The following is a 23,798-nucleotide window of genomic DNA, read 5'->3' as shown; positions in this document are numbered from 1 at the left end:
TTGGGCAGGTTGGGGGGGGTGCAGCACCTTGGGCAGGTTGGGGGGGGTGCAGCACCTTGGGCAGGTTGGGGGGGGTGCAGCACCTTGGGCAGGTTGGGGGGGGTGCAGCACCTTGGGCAGGTTGGGGGGGTGCAGCACCTTGGGCAGGTTGGGGGTGGGGGGGGGGGGGTTTTCTGGCGGCAGCCTACATGCCGATCGGACGTAAATCTCCATCCCTCTGACGTGGCAGTCAGAAGCGCTGCTTTTATTGCACGGAGAGTCAAGCTGGACGATAGTGACACAGGTAGGGTCTGATGGTGAGTGATGGCTGCGAGCATATGGGGGTGCAGCACCTTGGGCAGGTTGGGGGGGGTGCAGCACCTTGGGCAGGTTAGGGGGGGGTGCAGCACCTTGGGCAGGTTGGGGGGGGTGCAGCACCTTGGGCAGGTTGGGGGGGGGGTGCAGCACCTTGGGCAGGTTGGGGAGCGGGTGCAGCACCTTGGGCAGGTTGGGGAGCGGGTGCAGCACCTTGGGCAGGTTGGGGGGGGTGCAGCACCTTGGGCAGGTTGGGGGGGGTGCAGCACCTTGGGCAGGTTGGGGGGGGTGCAGCACCTTGGGCAGGTTGGGGGGGGTGCAGCACCTTGGGCAGGTTGGGGGGGGTGCAGCACCTTGGGCAGGTGGGGGGGGGGTGCAGCACCTTGGGCAGGTGGGGGGGGGGTGCAGCACCTTGGGCAGGTGGAGGGGGGGTGCAGCACCTTGGGCAGGTTGGGGGGGGGTGCAGCACCTTGGGCAGGTGGAGGGGGGTGCAGCACCTTGGGCAGGTGGAGGGGGGTGCATGCTCCCTGGGCAGGTGGAGGGGGGGGTGCATGCTCCCTGGGCAGGTGGAGGGGGGTGCAGCACCTTGAGCAGGTGGAGGGGGGGGTGCATGCTCCCTGGGCAGGTGGAGGGGGGGTGCATGCTCCCTGGGCAGGTGGAGGGGGGGTGCATGCTCCCTGGGCAGGTGGAGGGGGGGTACATGCTCCCTGGGCAGGTGGAGGGGGGGTGCATGCTCCCTGGGCAGGTGGAGGGGGGGGTGCATGCTCCCTGGGCAGGTGGAGGGGGGGGTGCATGCTCCCTGGGCAGGTGGAGGGGGGGGTGCATGCTCCCTGGGCAGGTGGAGGGGGGGGTGCATGCTCCCTGGGCAGGTGGAGGGGGGGGTGCATGCTCCCTGGGCAGGTGGAGGGGGGGGTGCATGCTCCCTGGGCAGGTGGAGGGGGGGGTGCATGCTCCCTGGGCAGGTGGAGGGGGGGGTGCATGCTCCCTGGGCAGGTGGAGGGGGGGGTGCATGCTCCCTGGGCAGGTGGAGGGGGGGGTGCATGCTCCCTGGGCAGGTGGAGGGGGGGGTGCATGCTCCCTGGGCAGGTGGAGGGGGGGGTGCATGCTCCCTGGGCAGGTGGAGGGGGGGGTGCATGCTCCCTGGGCAGGTGGAGGGGGGGGTGCATGCTCCCTGGGCAGGTGGAGGGGGGGGTGCATGCTCCCTGGGCAGGTGGAGGGGGGGGTGCATGCTCCCTGGGCAGGTGGAGGGGGGGGTGCATGCTCCCTGGGCAGGTGGAGGGGGGGGTGCATGCTCCCTGGGCAGGTGGAGGGGGGGGTGCATGCTCCCTGGGCAGGTGGAGGGGGGGGTGCATGCTCCCTGGGCAGGTGGAGGGGGGGGTGCATGCTCCCTGGGCAGGTGGAGGGGGGGTGCATGCTCCCTGGGCAGGTGGAGGGGGGGGTGCATGCTCCCTGGGCAGGTGGAGGGGGGGGTGCATGCTCCCTGGGCAGGTGGAGGGGGGGGTGCATGCTCCCTGGGCAGGTGGAGGGGGGGGTGCATGCTCCCTGGGCAGGTGGAGGGGGGGGTGCATGCTCCCTGGGCAGGTGGAGGGGGGGGGGTGCATGCTCCCTGGGCAGGTGGAGGGGGGGGGTGCATGCTCCCTGGGCAGGTGGAGGGGGGGGGTGCATGCTCCCTGGGCAGGTGGAGGGGGGGGTGCATGCTCCCTGGGCAGGTGGAGGGGGGGGTGCATGCTCCCTGGGCAGGTGGAGGGGGGGGTGCATGCTCCCTGGGCAGGTGGAGGGGGGGGTGCATGCTCCCTGGGCAGGTGGAGGGGGGGGTGCATGCTCCCTGGGCAGGTGGAGGGGGGGGGTGCATGCTCCCTGGGCAGGTGGAGGGGGGGGGTGCATGCTCCCTGGGCAGGTGGAGGGGGGGGTGCATGCTCCCTGGGCAGGTGGAGGGGGGGGTGCATGCTCCCTGGGCAGGTGGAGGGGGGGGGTGCATGCTCCCTGGCAGGTGGAGGGGGGGGTGCATGCTCCCTGGGCAGGTGGAGGGGGGGTGCATGCTCCCTGGGCAGGTGGAGGGGGGGGGTGCATGCTCCCTGGGCAGGTGGAGGGGGGGGTGCATGCTCCCTGGGCAGGTGGAGGGGGGGGTGCATGCTCCCTGGGCAGGTGGAGGGGGGGGGTGCATGCTCCCTGGGCAGGTGGAGGGGGGGGTGCATGCTCCCTGGGCAGGTGGAGGGGGGGGTGCATGCTCCCTGGGCAGGTGGAGGGGGGGGTGCATGCTCCCTGGGCAGGTGGAGGGGGGGGTGCATGCTCCCTGGGCAGGTGGAGGGGGGGGTGCATGCTCCCTGGGCAGGTGGAGGGGGGGGTGCATGCTCCCTGGGCAGGTGGAGGGGGGGGTGCATGCTCCCTGGGCAGGTGGAGGGGGGGGTGCATGCTCCCTGGGCAGGTGGAGGGGGGGGTGCATGCTCCCTGGGCAGGTGGAGGGGGGGGTGCATGCTCCCTGGGCAGGTGGAGGGGGGGGTGCATGCTCCCTGGGCAGGTGGAGGGGGGGTGCATGCTCCCTGGGCAGGTGGAGGGGGGGGTGCATGCTCCCTGGGCAGGTGGAGGGGGGGGTGCATGCTCCCTGGGCAGGTGGAGGGGGGGGTGCATGCTCCCTGGGCAGGTGGAGGGGGGGGGTGCATGCTCCCTGGGCAGGTGGAGGGGGGGGTGCATGCTCCCTGGGCAGGTGGAGGGGGGGGGTGCATGCTCCCTGGGCAGGTGGAGGGGGGGGTGCATGCTCCCTGGGCAGGTGGAGGGGGGGGGTGCATGCTCCCTGGGCAGGTGGAGGGGGGGGTGCATGCTCCCTGGGCAGGTGGAGGGGGGGGTGCATGCTCCCTGGGCAGGTGGAGGGGGGGGTGCATGCTCCCTGGGCAGGTGGAGGGGGGGGGTGCATGCTCCCTGGGCAGGTGGAGGGGGGGGTGCATGCTCCCTGGGCAGGTGGATGGGGGGGGTGCATGCTCCCTGGGCAGGTGGAGGGGGGGGTGCATGCTCCCTGGGCAGGTGGAGGGGGGGTGCATGCTCCCTGGGCAGGTGGAGGGGGGGTGCATGCTCCCTGAGTGTATGTGGGCACTGCACCTTCCAAGAGGGGCCCATGCCTGCAAATGCGCCGCCCCCCCCCCCCCCCTCGGCGCTAACCGTGCTACATCCATTTAAGATGGAGAGGAAGTACAAAGCACAATTTCTTTCTCCTGGGGTGGTGAACTTGCTGAATTTGGGTTCCAGTTCCTTTTGGTGAACAGCCTTTTTTAATATAGTTTAACTGGTGAATAGATCTTTGAAAAGCGAGAGGATGAAAGGTTGCCTGCATGTGGTAGACCTCTGGACCTGAGGTTACAAACAGTTTGGTCATGGTGGAATGGAAGTGAAGGCATCTGTTCTTAAATTGGGAAACATAGATGTAGGATTAGGACCCATACAGATGAAAATAATGGAAATGAAACTCAGTTTTTTTAAGCACTTTTGCAGACATCTGAGGTATGAAGAAATAATTTAACCATCAATAGCAGTGCATTATAATTGCTTCTGCGGCAGAATCAAATACAAGGCTCAATTGGTCAACGTGGATACGACTTGGAGACAGCACCAGAAATGAAATAATGTCTCCCTTTCAGTATTCAACTGATTTTTTTTTTAAAAAAACCCTGTTTCACTGCTAAACTCATTAGAGGTTTGGTTGTTAACTATTGCCCCTTAGAATGCCCCTGACTGAATTTAACCAAAGGATGATATAAAAAGGAATTAAATCTAGAGGAAGACTGGTCTTTGCGTCCCGCTTGTAAAAATTAAAGTTAAAATCAGAAAATTTGTGAAACAGGAGATAATTTAATCCATTGTCTGCGCTAAACTATATTTAAAAAAAAATTCTCATCTTAATCTCAAACCACCTGAAATCCTGTACATTTCAGATTTTCAAGTTCAGATCCACATAATATTTAAATGTTAAGAATTTCTGTCCATCCCACCCTTTAAATTTGAACTAGTGATAGAGTTATGGTCTCTGTGCAGAAACAATACACTGGCATGGATCTGCTCTGTTCAGACATACCATGTTGCCTCAGCTCAGAGCACTGTTTAAAAACGGTATAGGTGTCTGTAACATTCAACAAGCTGGGCTATTTTGCCACAACCTATCACACGCCCCAAAACCCTAACCCATGCACACATGCCAATTCATCTTCTAACCAGATCGAAGACACAGTGTGAAACTGGAGTGCCCCAAGAACCTGTAAATGTAGAGAAAATATTAATATTCTGTTCTGTGTGTACCGGGCATAGCATCGACACGGGTCGCTGTGAGATCACAACTCTAAGTGAACAACCGTAGCCTTTTAACCCAACCCTTTAAATTATGAGCTCTATGGAGTTTTTCTGTTCCATTATTTCACTGTTTTGTACACCACAGAAACAGCTCCACTCTGCATTTCCCACGTGAAATGTTGAGACCAACAATTTATTTTGCTGCCTATGGTTTTTTCGTTCTCTGTTCTCATGAATATGATGCTTTAATCTTTCCCTTAATATGCTGTTGATGTTCTACCAAACTTCATAATTCAACTGAGAGGTGGCTGGACAGAAGCAGAGTGGTCTCTTTGTAGACAAGATTCAGACAGCACTGCTCAGAAATCTGCAGTGTCTATTCATGATGCAGAGTGAGCGAATACAAAATGCATTTGAGGCACTTCACCCCCTCCCATCTCTTTGATTAAAATGTGATTTAAAATATCCCTTTGACAATTACCAGTCACTGACCTTTTTTTGAATATTTTATTTAAAATTTTTGTCCATACATGGAGTTGGTTACAAAATTGAAAAGGTAAGAATAGAAAATTATAAATACACTTCATGGTTAAATCCCCCTCCCACATTAGAACCCTGAAAGAAAAAGAGGAAAAAAGAAAATACAAGAACGGAAAAGAGAAAATGAAAGGATCGCCAAGAAAGTGCTATTCACCACACAGATCAATATGTATCCTATTTAATTCTTTAGAGAAGGTTAATGCAAGTCCCTAAGATTCAAAAATCATCTCCAAGTTTATAACTGAAATTTGTCCATACAGGCATGAAATTTGCAGAAATATGTCATATTTCTTAAATTGTAACTAATCTTCTCAAGGGGAACGCAATTATGCATCTGGGCATTCCATACCTAAATGTGAATCAGGTTTCCAAATAACTTCTATACACTTTCTTGCCACATCTAATGCTATTTTGAAATTCTGTTTGGTGTTTATATAATTTCAATTTGATCTTGTCCCTGTGATATTCTCCAACAACAATAGTTCTGGATTTTGTGGAACCTTAATTCCTGTAACCTGTTCTTTTTATTTAAAAAAAAAAAAAAAAAATTCCTAAATCTGCCCAAAAAGGTCTTGGAACGTGACAAAGTTGAATGTTTTTATTAAAAAAAAAGCACCAACCTCTTCGCCACATCTAAAACATTGATCTGATAAATCTGACTTCAGCCTATTTAATTTCTGTGGCGTGAGGTACAAATAATGTAATTAAAAAAAAAAAAAAAAAATTATATTGGACCAACCTGTACCTTCCATTTATTGTATTCATCATACAAACAAAGATCAGACCAGTTTTGAACATCAATGCTTACATTTAGAATTTTTGTCCATACATCCTTAATATCCTTAATCACATTTTTTATTAAGGTGTGAACAGGTTGCCCAATTAATCCTGATGTTTACAAAAGGGGCCGGGAACAAGGCAGGAGGGGTGAGAGGGGGGCAGAGAAAATGATGGGGGCAATAAGGTCATTTGATAACTCCTGATATAACCTGCTCTGTGAACTCTAGCAGATAGCAGAGACCTGAAGCAGTCACCTTTTTCCCTTCTGGTTCTTGTTACTGATTTATAACTTCGGCAAGTTTTTACATACATATTCTGTATTATAAACAGGTGGTTACTATTATATAGATGCAATTCTGGTATTAAAATGGTATGGTTTCTGTTCGGCGCATTGAAATGTGTAAACTGAAATTTAAAATAAGATTAAGTTCATGATGTGTAGAACATCCTTAATATTTTGTTTCTCTTCTATTTTGTTGCATCTTTTGGAATCCTTGCAGTCCAACTCGCTGTATTTATTTTTAAAAAATTGTGACTGAGTTAATTTACTTACCACTTGAGTTTGATGAAACCATTTGCATGAATTGATGTTGTCCTATAAACTGAGATGATGTATGCTGATTAATGTCCAGTGCAATATTGGTCCCGTGTCAGCCCTTTTTGACCAATTCAAAAAGTCCAAATTATTGTGTAAAAGCTTATTGTCCTGTGTTTTTCAGCGTTTCTTTAGAGGTATGCTCTACAAGAATTAAAAATAAAATAGATATTTGTGTGGTTAGGACAGCATGGTTAACTATGGTATGAGAGCAACAGCTTCGAATCTCGTGCTGTTTGAAAGGAGTTTGTATGTTCTACCCATGACCTGCATTTGCCTTCTCTGGGTGTTCTGGTTTCCTCCAAAATATATAGTCATATTAATTATCGGTGTTTGCCTTGGAAAAGGACACTTGAGTGCTAGTGGTTGTGGAAATCCCAGACCTGAAGTGGATGTGCAATTTAAGTTACAATCGCAACATTTAAGAGAAGGGAAGGTTGGGATTAGAATTACATTCTCTAGTGCAGAGGCTCCTGACCATGGAAGTTAAATAATGGAAATTAAATAATATGTGTGGCTAAACCATTCTACACATCATGAACACATTTCAATGTGCCGAACAGAAACCATACCATTTTAATACCAGAATTGCATCTATATAATAGTAACCACCTGTTTATAATACAGAATATGTATGTAAAAACTTGCCGAAGTTATAAATCAGTAACAAGAACCAGAAGGGAAAAAGGTGACTGCTTCAGGTCTCTGCTATCTGCTAGAGTTCACAGAGCAGGTTATATCAGGAGTTATCAAATGACCTTATTGCCCCCATCATTTTCTCTGCCCCCCTCTCACCTTGTTCCCGGCCTCTTTTGTAAACATCAGGATTATTTGGGCAACCTGTTCACACCTTAATAAAAAATACCTCATTGCTGCTAATTACTTCACAGGTGTTTGTTCTGAATCATTAAATTGATTTCCCTTCCCATCCATGATGTCTGCCCTTCTGAATGTTTCCATCAATTAAAGTGTAATTTATTGCCAACCTGAGGAGTGAGAAGGAAAGACCGAGATATCTATTCAGTGAGTGCAAATTGTGACCTGCCTGATCCAAATTATGTATAACCATATAACCATTTACGGAGCGGAATTAGGTCATGTTGGCCTTTTGAGTCCGCACCGGTTCTATGTTAAACAATTTCTGTAATTTACAGAGATGAGTCTTGTTGACTTCTCTTATAGCTAGCAATTTATATTATAGTTAAGGAGTTACAGTAAATAGGTGTGTGGTGTATTCACGCTCCTGACAGGAGAAGGAAGATGAAAGTGTGGCCGGGGTGGGACGAGTGCTTTCATGTGTTGGCTGCTTTTCTGAGGTGTCGGGAGGTGTAGATGGGGTCAGTGGAGGAAAGGGAAGTTTGTGTGATGGTTTAAGCAGCTGTCACAATTCTTGTAATCTTGGGTGGACCTGCTCCTCTTCCATGCAGTGATGTATTCTGACAGGATATTGCCCATGGTGCACCTGCACTAGTGAGGTTGCCAGGAACGTTCCAAATACCCTCAGGCTTCTGAGGAAGTAGAGGTGCTGGTGCACCCTTTTGGCTATTGTGATGTATGTAACTATCAATCAGTTGCTTTTTACTTTGTTGAAGAAACTGCTGTGCTTTCATGGTGAGAAGTAATTGTATTCTTTCCCCTGCATTTCAAATGGACCTTGCTTTCTGAATAAAGTGACTTCACATACTGTAGAATGAACATGGAGAATCATGGGTCCCTGCCTCACCCACTGATGCAATATTATTGATAAATTATTCATGTTTGTTTTGAGTCAAGCTCCAGACAGCCAGTGTGTGAAACACTAAAGTCTGCAAATGCTATGTAAAAATACAGAGTAAGAAGGATGGATTCAGGTTTAAAATATCAGTGATGTACCTTTACCTCCAATGGATGTTAAGAGACCAGTTAGTTCCTCCAGCATCTATTTTTACTGAGACCAGTTGTGTTTTCAGTGCAGCCTGGTCTTGTACTGTTCTGTAATCTACATCAGGTGGATAAAAGCTTTAATTCTTATGAACATGGATGTTTCAACAAATTATCCAGTAAAATTTATTTTTGATGTGTTAATGATGGGAACAATACATACAAGTCAATGGTTTATATTTGCTTATCCTGTATAAGTGATACTAGATTGTGAATTCCTAAATTGTTCCACATTGTTTTCTAGTGTTGCATTGTTTGTTTTCTGATGTTTAAAGGACCTTCTATTTGGTCAAGCCCAGAACCATAATCCTGAATAAGGCCAACTATTGAGTTTGCAATTTTTAAACTTGATAGTTTATAGGCTTGACATAAGACTTAATTTCTTTTTGAAATATTCAAGATTCTGTTGGGGTGGGTGGGGAGGTTGAAAGAGTGGATGCTCAAAAAGTAGTTTCCCTTATAAGGAAATCAAGTACAAAGAATCATAGTTTCAGAAAAAGGAACTATCTTTTTAAAATTAATACGAGAAGGAATTTTTTCATTCATGCTCATGAATCTGTGAAATTTAACAACTCTGCAGCTGTGTGGAGTGAACATATTCAAGGAGGAGATGGGAGAGAATATTTTTAAATAAACTAGAAATTACTGAGGCCAAGATCAGATCAGTTGTATTTTCTTGGTGGAAACTATTGTCTGCTGCTCTCCTATTTTCTCCTGTAATTGGGATAATAAAGAGAGGCTTGAAGATCAGATTGGCTCTTAGAGAAGTTGTGGGTGGGGGGGGGGGGGGGGGCGGGGGTGGTAACTGTTCTTGTATCAAGAGTTGCTGAACTTGTAGCTTCCGAGTCTTTTTCCTTAAGATGGTAAGAGCAAGTAGTGACCAGAGTGTTGAAGATCCTTTATGTTGGCTGACCTCCTTGAGGCAGTGCCTCACACAGATGTCATCAGTGGATGGCTCTGATCCCACCAGTTGGTCTACTTTCCATCATGTGCATGTAGAAGTTTGAAAGAATATATTGCCAAATCTTAGTCTCAGAAAGTAAAGGCATTGATCAACCTTCTTGGTTGCCTCAGTGCGCTGCCCCAGGACAGGTCTTCTGATCTATAGACTCTCTGGAACTTTAAAGATGCAAACTTTCTGTCCTGGCTATACATACAGTTGTGTGGTCCCTCAACCTCCCCTTCCAAAAATCCACAGTATGCTCTTCGATCTTGATAATGTTGAGAGCAAGATTGTTTTGGCATCACCTAACCATATTCTTCATCTCCATCCTGTATTCTGACTCGTCATTTCCAGTTATTTGGGAAACCATAGTGGTTTTGCTTGGAAAATTGTTGATTGTGTCTGAACCAAACCTGGCTACACAGTTATGAGTGTACAAGGAATATAGTAGGGGACTAAGCACCCACCCTTGAGGTCCCCCTATGTGATGGTCAGCGAATCTGCACTGATTGGGGCTCACAGATGAGGAAGACAGGGATCAATTTTCAGAGGTATGAATAGTGTCCCAGATCCTTAATTTGATCAGTTTTGCAGATATGATGGTGAGCTGCATGCATTGAACAAAGGCTTAACATGGGTGTTCTTGTAGACCAGGTCATGCAATGTGGAGAACCAGCAAGATGTCATCTGTTCATCCATTGGGACAACAGGCAAATTAAAGGGGGTCCAGGTCGGTCTTCTGATGGGCAATAGACAAATTTTAAGCAGTAGCAAGAAAAGGAAGAGGAATAGAAAACAAAAAGGGAAACATGTGAAATTAGAATCTGTTCCATGACCTGCACTTTAAGCTTGTTTATCTGTAACTTCTAATTCTGATATTTGGTGGTTTCACATTATCTCTTGCATGTATTGCAACCATAACTATCTCAGGTGGTCAGTGTAGCAATGAGTGACCCAGGTACTACCAGTGTAGATTTCAAACCTAAGTTTAGAAGTGTAGACCCAAAAATCTGACTTCAGCTCCTGAACAAAGTGTGGTGTGCTGTATTTCTCTCGCTTATCAGGAACTGAGAAACTTTTCTGTACCAACTTTGTTTATTACAACCCTGTCACTTAAATGAAATACTTCCAGGTTCTCTTAAAGGAATGCAACTTTAACAATTACATGATCTTTAATGAAGAGAGGGGATTTTAGAAGGGAGGGAGCAATGTTGTGAAATTCAACTCCTTGATTTATTTTCACAGATCTCTTTCATCTCCTTTTCCAGGTGGTGCAGTCCCTTGGGTTTGCTATTTACCGAGCACTGGACTGGGGCTTGGACGAGAATGAGGAGCGAGAGTTGAGCCAGCAGTTGGAACATCTTATTGACCAGATGGCAAACAATGACTCTGAAGGCAGTAATGGCACGTCTGATGAAGGGTATAGTGGGCAGGACGAGGAGGAGGAGGGTGATGGCGCACCACGGTCAGTCAGTACTTTTGAACAAGTAATGAAGGCGTGCACTGAACATTTGATGGATCGAAATGAAGCAGATTCACATTTTCAAGCTGTCTGTAAGGCTTTGTTTGTGGAAACTATGGAGTTACAAACTTTCCTAGTGAAAATCAGGGAAGCAAAAGAGGTAAGATGAATTTTTATTAGGACTGAAAAATGATGAATGTTTTAATGGTTCTTCCCATGCCAGTGAACTTTACCTCCCAACATTTTTTTTGATTCAGTACAGAGCTCTGTTCACTTTGAGTTCTGCATTTGGGTGTGAGAGGAACTCTCCAAGTTTGGTGATACTAGATCAGTCTATCAATGTTGGAGTTCCTTTCAAGATTTTTTCTGTTGGGTTTCCTATTTTTGATAATTGGATTGTTATTCAGGCAAGCAGTAAAGGTTTCCTCTTGTCCATAACTGCACAGTTCCTATTGGCACCACCTTTTTAAAAAAAAAAAGAAGTCAAATGGGTAATGGGTTCCCTTTATCTAATAGAGTGGTTCTCAACCTTTTTCTTTCCATTCACATACCACCTTAAATAATCTCCTACTAACCACAGAGCGCCTTTGCCACATAACTGCAAAGTCGTGATGTCAATTGAGGCCTTTCTTGAGGCTAAGTGGGAGCTAGAGTAAGAAAGAGGATGGTTTTGAGCTAATAGAATCACAAATAGTGTCTGAGAAAAATATTTATAAATGATCTATGTCAAAAGATGTTTTTTTTTCAAAAAGTGACCTTAAGACTTTTGTAGTTTATTGCATTTCCTTAAAGTATGTTATCTACGTGTTGTAGGTACAACAGGAATATGCAAATATATTTGCAACTTTCAACATGTACATGCATTGAGAACAATTAAAGGCACAAGACAATTTGCTGATTAAGCCTTCGAGCAATACATAATGTGATAGCTTTGTCGAGTCTGAACATTGTTCTTTTTCAAGATCAGCTTTAACCTTTAACAAGAGTGATAGAGAATTATGTGGAACTTATCCTGTATGTCGCTTGTGTTCGTGGACAATGAACATTGCAATAATTTATTTCCATCTTTAATTCTCCCTTAATTGAGGGAACCAATTAAAAGTTGATGCTATTTGGCACATTGGGAATTGCATGTAGAGCATACTTAGAGTTTCCCTGAAGGATCTGGTGAGGTTTCTAATCAAGTCCTTGGGTTCAAAATTAATGTAACAGTGCTGTTTGACTGGAGTACATTTTGTTTTGAATTTGCATCTATTGCATCTTGCCCATCCCTTCACCTGACTTCACCTGATGTACCGTATCTAGTCCAATGCCCTGATGGATATTAAGAAGAACAACAGATGAAGGTGTGGTTGAACATTGACTTCATCACACCTTGCTTTGATATGAAGTGTCCCCAGTTCAGTGTGGCAGCCAGTTAAGGTGTGGTTGAACATTGACTTCATCACACCTTGCTTTGATATGCAGTGTCCCCAGTTCAGTGTGGCAGCCAGTTAAGGTGTGGTTGAACATTGATTTCATCACACCTTGCTTTGATATGCAGTGTCCCCAGTTCAGTGTGGCAGCCAGTTAAGCCTATTGGTGAACAATGCATCCCACACCTGAAATTCTTGAAGTGTAATGCTTGGGTGGTTGTCCAAAAATGCCAGACCTTATTCAATGGAATTTGATTGTGAAAACCATGCTGCTTCAAAGAATATCATACATACCACACTCTCAGCAATTAGCCATACGAGAACTCAGAGCTTTCCAGATATAAATAAACTGTTTGAACTTGAGCTCAAAGAATAAAATGAGGCAAATAGAACAGGAAATGTTCATGATAAACAACTCGATGCTGAGCATTTGTCATTTAAGACCTAGTTATTGATTATGGTGATATTACTGTTGGCCTTCTGGTCACAATAGCAGAAGATGGTGGTGTGCTCCTGCCTTGGGGTGTTGGTCTGTGTTAAAAAAGGTAGTCTGTCCCACAGTAGAATTTGGGCTGCAACCTCCTTTGAAGAAGACCGCAGAGCCCACCTCACTGACAAAAGAGAAAGGAGGAAAAACCCAACACCCAACCCCAACCAACCCATTTTCCCTTGCAACCACTGCAACCGTGCCTGCCTGTCCCCCATCGGACTTGTCAGTCACCAATGAGCCTGCAGCAGACGTGGACCTACCCCTCCATAAATCTTCATCCGCGAAGCCAAGCCAAAGAAGAATTATTCCAGGAATTGAGACCCAATGCAATATACTTTCATCCAGATGGCAATATGGGATGTATACTGATGTATTTCTTACACCTGTCACCTTGCCTGTTCATAAACATTGCAGGTTTGGGAGATGACATGGAAGAATCCTTGGGTTTTGTTACAGAGCTTTTTTGTCATTGAACCATTTGTAACTGCTGATGGTGGATAGAGTGAATGATTTTAATGATGTTTGTGATATAAATAAGATTATTCCCCCCCCACCCTCACAGTGCTTGAGCCTTCTTGGAGGACTAAATATTCTTTGGAGAGACAGGATGCTTTTGCTGCCTCCTGACTTTTTTTTGCCTTTATCAATTTTCGGACTATGATTATTGTCATAGAGGTTGTGACTGAACTTTACATTGCATTCACAGTGAATATCCCTCCCTACTGATCTGATGACAGAGAAAGGTTATTGAAAAAGCACTTCAAATGGTTAGCGTGAGTAAGCTTCCCTGGATGTCCCTGTAGCTGATTTGAATGGTCTCCAGTGATATTTGGCCTTGGCAGAGCAGGCAGTTGTGCTCTGCCTTTGGACCATTATCAGGTGTTATTCAAGGCCAATCACTCAAGTCTTCCAGCAAGAGTTCAGTTTATTTCTCTGCAAATTATAATGAACTTGTGAACAAAGCCATTGGTCAACTACAGCCTTATTTGCGAAGGTGTTGGGCATGGAGGTGGAGCCGGTAATGATGAATGACTAATGATACATTTCCAAGTCAGGATGGTGATTCCATGCATCTACTGCTCTTTCACTCCTTGGTAGGAGATGCTGCTGCTTTGGGAAATGTCATTGGAATTGACTGCATTTTGGCGATGGTGCACAGTGCAGCCAACTGAGGACCTCTGGGAGGGGGAATAAATGTTTAGGAAGGTGGTTAGTATAGCATTAAGTGGGCTGCTTTGTCTAGGGTGCTGTAAAGCTTTTTAAGAGTGGTTGGCATTATACACCTTCACCTGTGTGAGAATATTCCATCACAGTCCTGGTTGGGCCATGGATGTTGGAATGGCCTTGGGATGTCAAGAGGAGAGACATTCACCAATGGATACTGAGCCTCTGACCTGCTCAGGTAGCAACAGTGATTTCCTGATGACCATCCCCACACATGGTATTCTTCCCCCCTCCACCCCAATTGATAGCGATGCCATTGATTGTCAAGAGTAGGTGATTGGATTCTTGTCATAGATGATCATTGCCCAATTTTTTGACACCAATGTTACTTGCTACTTATCAACCCATGCATGAATGTTGTCTAGGTCTGGCTCATGTAAACATAGGCTGTGACATTCATTGAAGAGTTGCAAATTGTATGATGTGCAATCAAAAACCTCTCCACTAAGGATCTATTGATTAAAGGAAAATCACTGATTTTTTTAAAAATGCATTTAGGCCCTGAGGCACTGTAGCACCATCTAGAAGATGAGATTTGACATTCAAAACCATAGCCATCTTAGTTTCTGTGACATCAACTTCCAACCAATGTGGCATTTTCCTTTTTGATGTCCATTTTCTTGTATTTTATGTCACTCTTGGAAATTATTGTGCAATTCTGGTCACTGCGTTACATGTGGGATGTGGCGGTTTTGGGGAGATGCAGAAGAGGTAAAGGAGGGTGTGGCTTAGTTTAAACTATTAGCAAGAAGTAGGAAAATTTCATCGTTTTCTCTGGAATGTTCTATGAAATCGCCTTTTAAAGTTATAAAATCATCAAGAATAAATAGGTAGGCAGCATTTTTGCTAAGGTGGAAACAAATAAGTGGGCATAGCTTAAAGGTGAGGTGGGGGGGAGGTTTAAAGGATATTGGAGGAAAGTTTTTACACAAGGAGTGGTAAGAGTCTGGGACACTCTGCCAGGAGAAGTGATGGAAGCACAATAACAATGAACAGGCAGGAAATAGGAGGGAGGGGGCGATATTGACCACATACAAGCAGATGGAGTAGTTTAAATTAGCACAGATTGATGGGCCCATTCCTGAACTGTTCTATGCTTGGCTTCCTCCCTTGCCAAAGGACTTTTAACCCACTGTTTCATGTAACATAAACCTCCTGAGACTTCATCCCATATTGCTATGTGTATTGTTAGTGGTAGGAAGTATGATCTCTACCTTTTTTCTTTCCCCTCTCAAATGTTCTGCAGCCATTCAATTCTGTTCTTGACACAATTCTTTCAAATCTCTAGTATGCAAAATAAATTTACAGGACCAGTTCTGTTTATCAGAACAATTGGGACTATAGACTTTGAGAACCAAAACATTTTTCTCTTGATGATTCAGCAAAATCATCAAAAGTTTTAATCTGGATTTCAGAAACTCCAAAAGACTAAAGGGAGCTTTCATGAGGTTTAAAAAAAAAAATGCTTTAATCTTTCTTATCAATTAGCTTTTTTTTTAAATTTTCTGCTGAATTTGAATTATTAATGTAGTTTTTCAGTGATGGCTGGTTTAAAAAAAAAAAGGTTGGGTCATCGTGCATACTCTGTTTGAAATCCATTTCCCAGCATGAAACTACACTGGTTAGAAATGTTTTGAAAAACCTGGCTTACTAATCCTGTGGTGGTTATACTTTATAATGCAAGAAAACATTTATTCATAGGACACTGATAATTTTAAATTTTAATTTGGACATATAGCATGGTAACAGGCCATTTTGGCACACAAGTCTGTGCCCCCTAATTTACACCTAATTAACCTACACCCCAGTACGTTTTGTACAGTGGGAAGAAACTGGAGCCTCCAGGAAAAACCCATGCAGACTCAACGAGACCATATAAACTCCTTACAGACAGCGCAGGATTCGAATCCAGAACGCTGGCGCTGTAAAGGCATTGCACTGACCCCTACACCAACTATGTCGTGCCTTACACCGCTGTACATTAACTACACCATAGTGCTTTAATAAGAACACAATCCCCTCAACCTCTTGAGCCTACTTTATCCTTCAGTAAAATCATGGCCGATTGAAATTTGGTCTCAACATCACTTTGCTGCAATCTTCCCATATCCTGTGCTGTTTAAATGTGTGTTAATGCAAATTTCCTTGCATCAGGGTTCAAACTCCAATTGTATTACAGATGCTGAAGAAAATGCAGGTGGGAGAATCGCAGTCACAGCATATTCCACTGGTAGAATTGAACAACCTCAACCATACAGACTGGGTGAGTATTGTTTACTGCATGGAGATTCAAGAGCCAGCAGATGTTGGAATAAAATGCAATCTGCTGTGGGAACTCAGCAGGGAGAGCAGCATCCATGGGGGGGAATTATTGATTGAAGCTTTTCTTGCACATGCTAAAGTTGAATGCATACCAGCTTTCGGTTGGAATGCTAAGTTTGCTACGCTTTTAAAATTTTGCAATGTTTTTATTTTTCAAAATTCATTCAGGGTTTACGCAAATTCCATTTGCATGTGTCCTCTCCACCATCCACACAGTCAAGTATCACTGCATTTATTAATGAACTTTGAGATCACAATAAGATGTAATAATGATTGTATATTGTGCATTTTAGATTCTGACTTCATGGAAGTTTAAATCTGAGATGGTTTGAGACACGAGTTAGTGTATGAAATTCTGAGTGCATCACTGTTAATATAATTTTTAAAAGTATTTAAATATAAATTATTGGTGAAGCAGCTTTTGTATCTTTTGAGCAAAGTAGTGAACTTTAACCTAATCTACCAATCAGGAATCTGTACCAGTGATGCCCAGTTTAATCTCACAATCTCAACATCCACAGCCCAAAACCCCTCTGCTCTGAGTACAAAAATAGGTTTAGTTTCCTTCCTTTAGCATGCCCCCAGTGTACACTTCATGTTGATGCGGGAACCAGAGATGCAGTAGGTGTTGTGGGCATGAAATAAAGCTGGCGTTGTGATATAAAAATGAAAACTGTGGGAATACTCAGCTGGTAGAGCAGTGGCAGTAGAACATTTCAGTCCAAAGGCTCTTTGTCCTCTCTGAGAAAGAGGAAAAAAATTATTTTAAGTTGCAGAGAAGATGGGGTAGAGATGTTTTGGACAGCTAATATCTCTAAGGCAAGATCATGCTTGCCTTATTAATAAATTGTGAAGGTTTTCTGGTTAATGGATTTTAGAGATTTATTAAATAGTTTCCTTTCTTGATTGCAGGCTCGTCTTTGGGTACAGTTGATGCGAGATCTCCGCCATGGTGTAAAATTAAAGAAAGTTGAAGAAAATCAATACAATCCCCTCCCCACAGAATATCACCTTACACCATTTGAGATGTTAATGCAAGACATCAAAGCACGCAAATATAAATTGCGCAAAGTCATGGTAAGTTTAAACACTAAAATGGTATTGCTAATTTGTATTTATTTATTCTTATAGGCCAATCATTTTCTATTTTACATGATCCCCATTTCCACCTATTGAGAAACAACAGATCAGGCACTCTAATTGCAGTACCCAGCTGTGTTTTGGAAGCCACTAGTAATTTTATTATCCTGTTTTATAGAATGATTAAATTCTCTAAATTGTGTTTTTTTTTAAATCTCTCAACCATTACTTTCCTGATTTAATACAAAAGTAATATTTTAAACTTTTCTTTCTTCTTCTTTGGCTTGGCTTCGCGGACGAAGATTTATGGAGGGGTAATGTCCACGTCAGCTGCAGGCTCGTTTGTGGCTGACAAGTCTGATGCGGGACAGGCAGACATGGTTGCAGCGGTTGCAAGGGAAAATTGGTTGGTTGGGGTTGGGTGTTGGGTTTTTCCTCCTTTGTCTTTTGTCAGTGAGGTGGGCTCTGCGGTCTTCTTCAAAGGAGGTTGCTGCCCGCCGAACTGTGAGGCGCCAAGATGCACGGTTTGAGGCGATATCAGCCCACTGGCGGTGGTCAATGTGGCAGGCACCAAAAGATTTTATGACTATAGAAAAGTATAAGACCCGAAAGATTTCTGTAGTCTTGCTGATCTTAAAATGAATGACTTTTAATTTGTCTACTCCTTCAATTCTTAAAAGATTTCACATTGGCTCCTTCCAAGTATTGCTGAATCCCACTCCCACCACAAACATTACTGTCCTACATATGAAATAATTATTTGAATTGTTTGTGGACATTTTTTGATCTTGTCTAATTTCCAAGATTGGTGCCAGTTTGAGCATGTGGTCGATAACTTTTGATTGGATCTGTTCAACCCATTTCTTCATATTTATTCTTTTACTTTATATTTTTCATCTAATTCCTGGCATCATCAATGTATCGAAAGTGAAGTGTGAAACATAACCTACATTTTGATAGCCATCATTGACGTGGTGGCTACTGGGCCTGCTAATGTGCTACTCTGTGTTCTTCCTGTCTGATGGTAACTGGCTATTGCTCGGTTGTCCAGATGTCAGAAGCAGGGGTGCAGTGCTGCCAGCACCTCCTTGTCACTGGCACTTTATTTAAAAAAAAAAATTAGCACTGCACCCCTGGTCAGAAGGTTTCATGTCAAGTTTATTATCATCTGATTATACAACCCAACGAAACGGTGTTCTCCAGGTCCTTGGTGCAAACAACACAGACATAACCAGATATGTCATATACAGACAAGCAATATATATGCAGGATAAATATTTCCTCTATACAAATAAATAAATATTTTGTACATGTGAGAGTCTGATGTTTTGTGTGAGCAATTCTTTTGGTCGTTCAGCATTCTCGCTGCACGTGAGAAGAAGCTGTTCCTCAGCCTGGAGGTGCTGGCTCTGATACTCCTGCATCTCTTCCTCTGAAGAGAGCAGCTGAAAGATGCTCCGTGTAGGGTGGAAGAGGGGTCCTCAATGATTTGAGTGCCCTCTTCAGACACCCATCCCAGTAGATCATGTCGATTGTATTGGGGGGGAGGGAGGGAGGAGGGAAGCCTGTTATTAGTGCCTTTTCCACTGGCATTTCCGTTAATTGGCTGTGCAGTGTCCCAGGATAGGAAACTGTTTGCACTGGGCCACCTTTAACTGAGACAGTGACAGCCTTCCAGCAAAGTACTGATAAAACAAATTGCATGCAGAGGAGCCAGTGTTCCTTCCCCCATTTATTGATTCTGTTCTTCAGCCTTAAAGATTTCTTTGAACCACAGGTAGTTTGTTTTCCATGAGAACTAACTTGGCCTTAAAACAGAATTGCAGTTTGTTATTTTTTTAAACACTTTGAACTGTTATCTGACTGCAGATAAAGATGAAGTCACAAAGCTGAAGAGGTCTGTAGCTGCAGGTTAATGCACATAGAGTGTATGCAGTAATAGCATAAAAAATAATAACACTTTTTGTCATCTAAAGTGTGATTAAGGGTTTTGCTCTCCATGTAAACTAAACTGAAAAACCAACCAACTGTGCATGGTGGCTCTTGAAAAACCTGATTCCTAATGAGTTGGGTGCTTCGACTTTTGTCTTGATGCCATTTGGAGCTGTGGATCTTTAATTAACCCAGTGGTTTCTATTTGTTTTCAGGTTGATGGTGACATCCCTCTGTGTGTGAAGAAAAGTGCCCATGAACTCATTCTTGAGTTTATAAGATCACGACCTCCTTTAAAACCGGTAATACCATCTCTTAAATTTTGTATGTGCTACACACACACACACACACACACACACACACACACACACACACACACACACACACACACACACACACACACACACACACACACACACACACACACACACACACACACACACACACACACACACACCTGAATTAGACTGGGGAGAGAAAGAGGGGAGAATGGGAAGGGGAGGAGTCTAGACCAACAGCCAGGTGTTAGTTGGATATGATGGGAAGAAAGGTGAGAATTGGCTCTGAAAGAAGACATAGGGAAAAGGTGGGGGGGGAGAGAGAGAACTAGAGGGAAAGAGATGGAGAAGAAGATGGGAGGGTGGGGGAATTTAACTGAAACTGAATTTGATGTTTGAGGATGCCCAAATAGGAGATGAAGTGTTGTTCTTCCAATTTGTGGGTGGTCTCAGTCTGGCAGTGCATGAGACCATGGATAAACATGTCAGCAAGGGAGGGAATTGAAATAGGGGGCCACTGGGAAGTGATCTCCCAGTCTCTCTGATGTAGAAGAGACCACAATGGGGGCACCAGATACAGTAGATGACCCCTGTAGATTCACAAGTGAAGTGTTGCTTCACTTAGAAGGACTGTTTGAGGCCCTAAATGCATCTGCTGTCCCAGGAGTAGGTGCCAAGGGGATCATTTATTGGGTAGGGAGGAGTGAACAGGAGAGTCACAGAGAGTGATGGCAGAAAGGGGAATAAGTGCCTTGTGGTGGGATCACTTTGTAGGTGGTGGAAATGGCGTTTGAAGCTATGTTGGATATGGACTGACAGCAAAGTTCAGAAACTTCATTGCTGGTGACTACAAATCCATCCTAGGCTTTGTTTGCAATTGAAACTAATTTTGCAGCCAACAGTAAGCTAATGGGATGAGCTGTTCATTATTAGCTCTACTTGATTACTGACTGTTGTCCCGATATTCATGTCATTATATAAAAATAAAGTACTGCAGCATTCTCTTAGACCTTTTGTGAACAGGAAGTGTCTGTCACAGCCTGTGTCCTTAACCAGTTTGAAGAATCTTTACTTGAGACTAAGGTTGAGGGATTAACTACAAAGAGTTAAAAATAGGCTTGTGCTTCATGAATTTGGCAAAATATAAGGTGATCTTATTCAGAAACATTGAAAGGGTTGACTGTTTTCTGGTAGCTGGAAAATCTTAAGACATAGCCTTTCAGAAAGGAGTCAGCTTTTCCAAAAAGTGAGGGAAAACATAACAAGCACACGATAATTTATCAAGAAAAGTCAGCCCAACATATTTTCATTGCTTTTTGTAAAGAGGAAACTCATTGGGATGGAAACTACACTCAGGTTTTAAAATATTTGTCTGCTTCATATCTGTCCATTTTTTCCCCCCCCAAAAAATGACTTTATTCACAACAAATTATATACAAAAAGAAAATAGTTTAGACTCTGCACCCTTTGTGTGGTATCTATACATTTCCATCACTGTACACTGTTGAATTCATTTTCTATTGAGCAGCATTTCCATCACTGTGGCACCTTGTCATTACTTCCCTACCCCTCCGATGTTTGAGAGGCTTTGCCTCTGTCTCAAACCCTCAGTGCTTGGTGATGGAAGGACAAGATAGCTGTCCACTGTAGAACAATACAGAAGGTATCTTTGACAAGCTCTCATCCCAACTTGTTTGGACCTGGCCAATTTCTGCCTACTGCCAGTGCATCTTTTGGAATGGAACTGCTCAGATAACTTTGTCTCCTAGAGTTGGATCGGAATATGGATGAGAGAGGTATGGAGGGTTATGGGGTGGTCCCAAAACACGTGCGCACACTCACAGCTTAGAGGGAACCGAGCTTGAATGGTATAGCATTGTGGTTGTTCAGCATCATTATGCTTGAAATTCTGCCCAGCCCATAGATACAATACCTTGGATACGCTAGCTATTTAATGTTCAGTGTTGTCGACATGAAAATAGCTGTAGCTTGCAGAATTTAATATTATGATAGTATGGAAAAATAGTCTTTAGTATGGAAAAGGGTACTCTTGTAGAGTAATGTTTGCTAAGTATATGTCACAAGCTTAAATTTCAAAGATGCATCCTGTTCACTTCAGCTCAGCTCTTTCGAAAGGTTCGATAAACTGCTTTTTGGGCAGTTGAAGATTTGAGGGATTAGATTACACCCTTTGTTAGCAGGTCCACTACATCCTCTGCAGTGCAGTACGAAGAGTCTATTCTGTGCCTTAATTTCTGCATCTTGCATATATTTGTCAGCTTGGACTAGATGTGGGTAAGTCGATTCAGTGCTCAATTAAATTGTGTACATCAGGGAGTTTCAATTTCTTTAAAGCAGTGGTTTTCAAACTTTTTCTTTTCACTCACATTCAACCTTAAATGACCCCTTTGCCATAGGTGCTCTTGTTATCTTAGCCATACAGACTTGGTAACATTTAGTCTGTAATTTTAAAAATTGCTTCATGTTCACGTCGTCAACTTAAAGAGCAAATTTGAAGTTGATATGTTGGATATGGTGTTTTGCATCAGCTATGGGATATGAATATTGCACACAAATTGTAGGTTAGAATCTTGTAAATTACTCTAATGTCGTTGTAATTAAGGGATTACTGTGGGTGGTACCTGAGTGGGAAGGGAAGGTTGGGAATCGCTGCTCTAGACCCAATTGTTATTGAAATATTTTGCTTGGAGAAAAATTGTCATTGGCCCATTTCCTTTGGAGTCATGAAACCATGCACATAACGAGTCAATTAGGTACAATTAAAACAGTGGTTTTCAAACTTTTTATTCCCACTCTCATACCATCTTAAGCAATCCCTTACTAATCACAGAGCAGCTATGGCATAGGGAATACTTAAAGTGATATATGGGAGGAGAAAAGTTTGAAAACCATTGCTCTTAAGGTATTTAAGGTCTGGTTGCATGTGCAGAGATCCACCCGTTTAACACAATAGTTCCTTACGTGCAACTGTATCATGAAACCAGTTTTGTAGGAAATGTGCCACTATTCAAATAATGTAATGTGGTGCAAAGGGAATGAGATGGATGATGCTTCGCATTCTCATTGGTTAAGAAAACTGAGTAAAAGACAGTGGAAAGGCCTATGTTCTATACTATGTTATCTTAGCCATACAGACTTGGTAACATTTAGTCTGTAATTTTAAAAATTGCTTCATGTTCACGTCGTCAACTTGAAGAGCAAATTTGAAGTTGATATGGTGTTTTGCATCAGCTATGGGATATGAATATTGCACACAAATTATAGGTTAGAATCTTGTAAATTACTCTAATGTCGTTGTAATTATTCATTCAGTGCTTTGGGTGAATAAATGCCTCCAACAAATTGTTTTCCAGGTCTCTGAAAGGAATCTACGGCCCAAACCGCAAAAGCCACGCAGTCTACATGAGCGAATCCTGGAAGAAATCAAGACAGAAAGAAAACTTAGGCCAGTGCAGAGTGTTGGTTGGAAAAAAACAAAAGGTGAGCCAAACCAATGGGTACTGGAATGCATCAAGTTCTGTGCCCCTATCCTGCCATTCGGTAAGATCTTGCCTGCCTGTGGACCTTATCACATTGTCTAATTTTTTTTAAAAATCTCACTCTACTCCTAACCTGACAGCCTCCTTGGATGAGAATTCCACTTTTCAGCTTATTTTTTGCAGAAAGATTTGTTAAGGGTTATGGGGATAAGGCTGGAAAGGGGTACTGATGGTAGTGATCAGCCATGATCTGTAAAATGGCGGTGCTGGCTCGATGGGCCGAAGGGCCTACTCCAGCTCCTATTGTCTATTGTGTATTGTTTTGAATGGGATCCTGTTATGCTGATGTTGGGTTTCTTCATGACACCACTGGCCTTCAACCATTAAAACTGAAACAAGCTTGGGCCTGTCAGATTAAAAGAGACCATATCTGTCAATTCATTCAGTGCTGAACTTCCCATATAGTTGGGTGACTGTTCTTGATGGGAGTCACCAGCATTATAAGAGCTGTCGCAGGATGTGAAGTCCCAATGATTTTCCTATTTTGATCAACTTTATTGGTATTGTGCAGTCCTTTCAGTTTTTTTAAATTTAGTTTTAGGTGATTACAAACATTAGAGATTTGAGGACAGTTAAAATTGTCTCCAACCCCAACTTTGCCTTGTCAACTAACGAGGACCTTTCAGCAGCAGGTTCTCCATACTTCACTGCCACAGTGTAGTCATGATTTGGAGTTCATGCTGGTCTT

The 23,798-nt window shown here is 44.3% G+C and overlaps 1 protein-coding gene across 4 annotated transcripts in view; it reads left to right on the top strand.

Moving 5' to 3' along the window:
* The window catches only part of spire2 (spire-type actin nucleation factor 2), a 73,327-nt gene that overhangs the window by 29,149 nt on the left and 20,380 nt on the right, over window positions 1-23,798 (top strand). For all 4 annotated transcript variants that reach the window (XM_069901866.1, XM_069901863.1, XM_069901865.1 and 1 more), the window contains 5 exons: window positions 10,616-10,969; window positions 16,118-16,201; window positions 17,173-17,337; window positions 19,488-19,574; window positions 22,925-23,051. In XM_069901866.1, coding sequence (XP_069757967.1) covers window positions 10,721-10,969; window positions 16,118-16,201; window positions 17,173-17,337; window positions 19,488-19,574; window positions 22,925-23,051 — 712 coding nt within the window. In that variant the 5' untranslated portion in view covers window positions 10,616-10,720. The remainder of the gene's footprint in view (window positions 1-10,615; window positions 10,970-16,117; window positions 16,202-17,172; window positions 17,338-19,487; window positions 19,575-22,924; window positions 23,052-23,798) is intronic.

The sequence above is a fragment of the Narcine bancroftii genome, chromosome 10 (genome assembly GCF_036971445.1).
Source record: "Narcine bancroftii isolate sNarBan1 chromosome 10, sNarBan1.hap1, whole genome shotgun sequence".
In the NCBI taxonomy this organism is placed as follows: Eukaryota; Metazoa; Chordata; class Chondrichthyes; order Torpediniformes; family Narcinidae; genus Narcine; species Narcine bancroftii.
This window is presented reverse-complemented; position numbering and strand designations above follow the sequence as displayed.